At 40.1% G+C, this 7,920-nt stretch overlaps 1 protein-coding gene across 1 annotated transcript in view; it reads right to left on the bottom strand.

Moving 5' to 3' along the window:
• Positions 1 to 908, bottom strand: part of LOC114654470 (myosin light chain 5-like) — a 14,077-nt gene extending 13,169 nt beyond the window's left edge. Inside the window, exon 1 of the mRNA XM_028805041.2 lies at positions 805 to 908. Coding sequence (XP_028660874.1) covers positions 805 to 807 — 3 coding nt within the window. The 5' untranslated portion in view covers positions 808 to 908. The remainder of the gene's footprint in view (positions 1 to 804) is intronic.
• Between the last annotated feature and the right edge of the window lie 7,012 nt (positions 909 to 7,920).

Genomic DNA, 7,920 nt, shown 5'->3' with positions numbered 1-7,920 from the left:
TATATACATACACACACACACACACACAGTACAGCAGCACTTTATTTTTATGTTAGCTGAATGTACAGTAACGACTGGCTCCTGCCTTTCACCAAATGTCACCACTGTGACTCTGCACTGAAGTGTCCATTTTAAATTGTAATCATAGTGTTTGCTAATATTATGTTTATTTTTGATAGGCACCATACAATAGATAGGAATGGCACTATATGTTAGATAGGAAACTAACTACAGTATATAACAGATAGATAATGAAATATGCAATATAAAAAGGCACCATGTGACAGGTTTGAAAAACACTAAACAGTGATAGGTAGATAGATAAGAAGGATTGATAAGAAGCACAATATGACACCATGAAAGGCACTATATATGTGAAAGCACTATATGACACATCGATTTCACATAAACTACACAGAGATTAAGTAGATAAGTAAGGCACTATATGATTCTTAGATTTGAGAGGCCCCATAAGATTCCCAGACAGATGGACAGAGAGATAGAGAAGACGCCATCCCTGCACCTCGGAGATGTCCCCCCGTCTCATTCAAAGAGCAGCACGTACAGCGGCAGGTCCCACAAGTGTGACTCTAATTTTTACTGTCACGTGTATTTTGCATTGAGTTATTTTTCCTGGTTGATAAACTAATTTATTTTTTTCTTGTACAGACTCTCCTCTAGTGGATGTGCTGTTATCATCCACTGGTAAATCCCAATATCAAAGCTCGTTCTTCCCCCTCCACTAAGGCTCCCCATATCGGCCCCAATGCCCGCATTTACGGCCCCCTGCACCAAGTAACTCACCATTTCTGTGCGGCCTGTCCTGGACGGTAAGAGGGTGGGTCTCGATATTTCAAGGAGTCCCGGCTTATATACTGCAGCTGCTTGACATGGCCAAGCACTCTGCAATGACTGGCATGTCTTGGGTCCCTGGAGGGGGTCATCTTGATACTTGGGGGACCCCCAGCTCAGGCAAACTGCTCCTTAAATGGACAAGTCCTTAAGACAGACTGAGAGTCCCCCGGGTCAAAGCAACTGCTCTTCTACCTTTTTAAATTGTCACAGATAGCCACGCTAGGCAAGGCAACAACAGGAAAAAAAAATGTGCTAAATTTAAGAAAGAATTCATTATGGAGGAATGCCAGCACAAGCCTGAAGAGGCCCGGGGCTTCTTTGCTTTTTTGCTTTAACGTTTTGAAGTTTCTTGAAAGCTTTACTTGTGTTTTCTTTCCATGCCCCTTTAAAATGATAAAGCTCCACCACTGCTGCTGTGATTTAGCTCAACAACTCACTGACCGCCATCTCTACAAATAAATACAGGACACTCTGCAGCCCACTTGGCATTCGGCTGGGCATACGGTGGAGAACTCTGGAGGGGCACCAGTCCAGTGCACTGCCCACACACATCGGGCTCAGTTAACAGACACCAAATCGGATCATCTTTAGGGACACGGACAAGGGAGAACACACAGACTTCACACAGATGACGGCTGGGCCAGGGACTTGAACCCTGAGCTTTGGATCCATGAGGCACCCGGTCAGGCATACGGCTGCTGGTCAGCCTTTATTTTACTGTCATTGCCATCAATGCAGAGTATGGCGGTGAACTCCTTACTTGGCTGTCTGACCAACATGCAACACATCACCACTGTCCAGCGCCATGTTGAAAGATGAGGCAGTCTATATTAGATAAATAGATTTAAAGGCACTATATACTGTATTAGATACTGTGTTGGCTGGGATTGGCTCCAGCAGACCCCCGTGACCCTGTAGTTAGAATATAGTGGGTTGGAGAATGGATGGATGGATATATTAGATAGGCAGGTAGATAAATAAGGCTCTGCGTGCAGAGGAGAGATGAGGGGTACATCGGGGAAAAGAATGTTGAGGATGGAACTGCCAGGTGAGAGGAAAGAAGGAAAACCAAAGAGGAGGTTTAAGGATGTGGTGAGGGAGGACATGAAGGCAGTCAGTGTGGCAGAAAATGACGAAAAAGACAGGGATGGATGGAGATGGAGGATCTGCTGTGGCGACACCTAAATGGGAGCAGCTGAAAGAAGAAGACGATAGATAGACAGATATGAAAGGCACTATATATTAAATAGATAAGGCACTCTGTATTACATAGTCATATGAAAGGCACTCTACATTAGATAGACAGATATGAAAGGCACTATATATTACAAAGATATGAAAGGCACTATATATTAGATATACAGACAGATATGAAAGGCACTATATATTTGATAGATAAGGCACTTTATTACATAGTCATATGAAAGGCACTATATATTAAATAGATAAGGCACTCTACATTAGATATATAGACAGATATGAAAGCTACTATATATTAGAAAGATATAAAAGGCACTATAAGATATATAGACAGATATGAAAGGCACTCTACATTAGATATATAGACAGATATGAAAGGCACTATATATTAGATAGACAGATATAAAAGGCACTATATATTAGATATATAGAGAGAAATTAGATAGATAAGGCATTCTACTATAGACAGATATGAAAGGCACTATATATTAGATAGATAAGGCATTCTACTATAGACGGATATGAAAGGCACTATATATTAGATAGACAGATATAAAAGGCACTATATATTAGATATATAGAGAGACATTAGATAGATAAGGCATTCTACTATAGACAGATATGAAAGGCACTATATATTAGATAGATAAGGCATTCTACTATAGACGGATATGAAAGGCACTATATATTAGAAAGATATAAAAGGCACTATAAGATATATAGACAGATATGAAAGGCACTCTACATTAGATATATAGACAGATATGAAAGGCACTATATATTAGATAGACAGATATAAAAGGCACTATATATTAGATATATAGAGAGAAATTAGATAGATAAGGCATTCTACTATAGACAGATATGAAAGGCACTATATATTAGATAGATAAGGCATTCTACTATAGACGGATATGAAAGGCACTATATATTAGATAGACAGATATAAAAGGCACTATATATTAGATATATAGAGAGACATTAGATAGATAAGGCATTCTACTATAGACAGATATGAAAGGCACTATATATTAGATAGATAAGGCATTCTACTATAGACGGATATGAAAGGCACTATATATTAGAAAGATATAAAAGGCACTATAAGATATATAGACAGATATGAAAGGCACTATATATTTGATAGATAAGGCACTCTGTATTACATAGTCATATGAAAGGCACTATATATTAAATAGATAAGGCACTCTACATTAGATATATAGACAGATATGAAAGGCACTATATATTAGATAGACAGATATAAAAGGCACATATATTAGATATATAGAGAGAAATTAGATAGATAAGGCATTCTACTATAGACAGATATGAAAGGCACTATAATTATATAGGTAATTGGTGTGGCAGAAAATGACTGTAAAAGTCAGGGATGGATGGAGATGGATGATTTGATGTGGCGACACCTAAATAGGAGCAGCTGAAAGAAGATAGATAGACAGATATGAAAGGCACTATATATTACATAGACAGACAGATATATAAGGCACTGTATATTAAATAGATAAGAAAGGCACCACATGAATGACAGTTTTAAAAGGCACCACACAATAGATCAGTAGATAGACAGGAAGGCAATAATGACCTAATTAAAGGTGCTATATATATATATATATATATATATATATATATATATATATATATATATATATATAAAAGCACTACAGTATACGACGCCTAGATTTGAAGGCCTCCTTACAATAGACAGAAAAGGCACAATGCATTATATTTGCAAGGCACTATAGATAAGAAAAGCAACATATGACTGATAGATTTGAAAGGCACCATACAATAAATAAGAAAGGCAGTATATAGCGGTTAAACAGATAGGTACTGTATAACAGACAGATAGGAAAGGTGCCATATTCTGTGTATATGAAAGCAGTATATGAGAGATATGAAAGGCTTTTTGTATTAGACAGATATGAAAGGCACTTTATTACAGAGGGATGGATAGACACATAGAAAATACACCTTATGATAGATTTGAAAGGCAGTGAGTATTTAGACACATATGACAAATACATTTGAAAGGCACTAAAAAACAGAAAAATAGATATGTAATGAAAAACACCATATAATAGGCAAACAGGAAAAACACCAATTATAATTAATGAAAGGCACTATGTATTTATGAAAGCTCTTTATGATATGTAGATTTGAAAGCCACAATACAATAGATACTAAGAAATGAAAGGCAAAATGTAACAGATGGATACACAAAGAAAAGGCACCTTATGATAGATTTGAAGAGAACTGTAGATAGACAGGAAAGCACCATATGACAGGCGTATGTGAAAGGCACTATACAATAGATAGGTAAGACCTATACAAGTCAAGTCAAGTCAAGTTGGGGAGCATGCACCGGTACAGCACATTGCCGCACCCACTACACGATGAAACAACTCGGGATCCCGGTTGGCAACCCCCCAGGCAGACACGCAGTCCAGTCCTACCCTCCGGAAATGACCCTCCATCTGCCACAGAAAGATGTTACGCATGCACCCCCTTGGCCTGGTCCAGCCACTCGGGTCCCCAACAATGAGGATCTTATGAGCCAGATCACCCTCTCTGAAACGCGCCACATGGCCGTAGTGCCGTAACTGACGCTCTCTCATAATGCAGGTCATGTGCCTCATTCGGGACTCCGTGAGCAACACAAAGTCAAACCAGCGGGACCCAAGGATTTTCCGGAGAGACACAGAACTGAAGGAGTCCAGTCTTCATCTCAGGTCCCTGGATAGCGTCCATGTCTCACAAACAGGGAGCACCAGAACTCTAAAGACTTTTTGCGGAGCGCCACACACCCCTTTCCAGTGACCTCATGACCCCCCCATGCTCTCCCATAAATAAATAATGAAAGGCACTATATATTTGAAATTGCTATATAATAGATGGATCAGAAAGGCACCATGTGACCGATTTGGAAGACACTGTACAATGGCAGGTTAGGCACTATATGAAGGATAATGAAAGACACTCAATCTGAAAGCTCCATATGATAGATGTTTGGATTGATAGAAAAGGCACCGCATAATAGATTTGAAAGGCACCGTACAAGAGATAGGAAAAGTATTTGATGATTGATTAATTGATAGAAAGTTAAGTTTAATGATAGATACAAATATCACCGTATAATGGAAGGCACCATATTATAGATGTGATTTGAGCGGCCCTATGTAATAAATGACACTATTTGTATAATAACACAAACTGAACGTATTGGAATTGCCCTCAGATCCCGACACATTCCTGGTCATTTCTGTTACTTTAGCTGCACAGATAAAATCTTAAAGAAAGATCAAACGAAATCAAAGCCCGAGACCAGTAAAGCGTGACGCCATTCTGAAGCACCCAGGGCTTCTGGTCTCGTTTGAGTGACGGTGGCAGCTGGGAAGCTTGCAGCTGGCATGCGACTGCTAATTGTGTCCATAAAGTGATCTCCTGAAAAGTCAGATTAATTGAAATGGCTAAATTATAAAATAATGGCACATCATCAATGTGTCTTGTAAAATGCAAAGTGCAGCAATTAAGTTTTCACAATGGCTATTTAATGACCTCTTGGGACTTGGCCCAAAATGATTATTTCTCACAGAGAATCCTAAAATAAGAAATGCTTACTGTACGCCGGTGCCAGAGTAGCCTCTGATATCTGGACGGACAGGGTCGCCCCGCTCTACTCGGTCCTAACAGGTTGTTACAGTACAAAAGCTCTCGTCAAGAGAACTTGAATGCTCTAATCTGAAGATTTCAAATACACAGGGTGAGATGTTTAACATCCATAGCGCCTGGGGGACTATGCCAGGCAGGGGCGTCCTCTTCCCTGAGTCAAGCTTACACCTGTCAGCATACCTAAAAGAAGAAATCGCATTATGTTTCCGATGTTTTGGGTCAAGTGGGCTCCTACTTTCATCAACGTTTCGCTGACCAGGCCCACGACGTCTCCAGTAGCCTCAGCAGTGGTATCTGGCGTCCCAGAACCTCCCCCCTCTGCATTTGTCCAGCCTTCTTATTTGGGAGACCAGCTAGGGTCTTTTCTTTGAATCCATAGCCACTGGCTGCTCCATTCTGCTACCGTAGGTATTTCCTTAATGGCATAGCGTAGGGCATGACCACTAATGCCAAGGTCCCTCATCAGCCTTACAGTGGATGTTGCAACAAATCCCCTACGTCCAACCTCCACTGGTAGATTTTTACATTCCATCCTTGCTGTTCTGCCTCTGCTGCAAGCTCGGAAGATCTCAGTTTTTTCCTTTCAAATGCTTCCTGTTCTGCATCTTCCCAGGGAACTGTGAGCTCAACAAAGTATACCTTGCGCTGTGTTCTTCACCACAAGACCAGGGGCCTCATGTATAAAAGGTACGTACGCAGAGAAATGTTGCGTACGAACGTTTCCACGCTCAAATCGCGATGTATAAAACCTAAACTTGGCGTAAAGCCACGCACATTTCCACGGTAACTCATACCCTGGCGTACACAATTTCTCCGCTCGGTTTTGCAGACTGGCGGCACCCAGCGACAAAGCAGTGCTACTGTTCCTGTGTGATCACCTTTCTTTCTTAGACCCACATTCCTGATGTGGCTTTATAAATACACTGAAACTAACTGCATATTGTTTATTAGTGTAATGCATCTGATTGTAATTAACCTGTAGCAATATAATGGTCCAGGGAATAGCCATAGTATTCCAAATACCATAACTGCTTTAGCGTTGTAACTCTCACTGCACCTTCTTCTTCTTTCAGCTGCTCCAGTTAAGGGTTGCCACAGCAGATCATCTTTTTCCATATTACTCTCACTGCACCACTCGGAGTATTTATATCACTGTATCTGAGTGGGGAATCACAGCAGCAGCTGATCGGAAAGAGAATTATCGGTACACAGCATGAAGCAGACGCTGACTCAGCCACAGCAAAACGTTTCCGAGACTTCCCTGTACGGACTTCGCGGTTTAGAAAAAGTTTCATCCCAAGAACTCTAAATGCACTCAATCAGTCCATCAAGTGCTCCTTGTAGAACTGTTTACTTATAAGTACAATCACCTCACTGTAAACTTGCACTACAGTTATAATATTGCACAACCTGCGCCACTTTATAAAGCGAGTATGATGACGGTATTCATTTTTAAGATGAAATGCAGCAAAATTTGTTGATTATATTATACAAATAAAACTTTAACTTCATTTAAATAATCTGTATTGTTAATAATTAAACATGTGAGGACACGGTGCCGCAGCACTAGCTAGTTCAGGGATTGTTCCTGCATTGCGTTGTATTCTTGCTGGTGCTGACGCGACACTGGAAGGATAGACAGATAGAATAATTAAACACGTACTACGAAGATACAGTGGTGTGAAAAACTATTTGCCCCCTTCCTGATTTCTTATTCTTTTGCATGTTTGTCACACAAAATGTTTCTGATCATCAAACACATTTAACCATTAGTCAAATATAACACAAGTAAACACAAAATGCAGTTTTTAAATGATGGTGTTTATTATTTAGGGAGAAAAAAAATCCAAACCTACATGGCCCTGTGTGAAAAAGTAATTGCCCCCTTGTTAAAAAATAACCTAACTGTGGTGTATCACACCTGAGTTCAATTTCCGTAGCCACCCCCAGGCCTGATTACTGCCACACCTGTTTCAATCAAGAAATCACTTAAATAGGAGCTGCCTGACACAGAGAAGTAGACCAAAAGCACCTCAAAAGCTAGACATCATGCCAAGATCCAAAGAAATTCAGGAACAAATGAGAACAGAAGTAATTGAGATCTATCAGTCTGGTAAAGGTTATAAAGCCATTTCTAAAGCTTTGGGACTCCAGCGAACCACAGTGAGAGCC

The sequence above is a fragment of the Erpetoichthys calabaricus genome, chromosome 7 (assembly GCF_900747795.2).
Source record: "Erpetoichthys calabaricus chromosome 7, fErpCal1.3, whole genome shotgun sequence".
Lineage (NCBI taxonomy): Eukaryota > Metazoa > Chordata > Cladistia > Polypteriformes > Polypteridae > Erpetoichthys > Erpetoichthys calabaricus.
The sequence above is the reverse complement of the archived record's forward strand: the minus strand, read 5'-3'. Positions and strand labels throughout refer to the sequence as shown.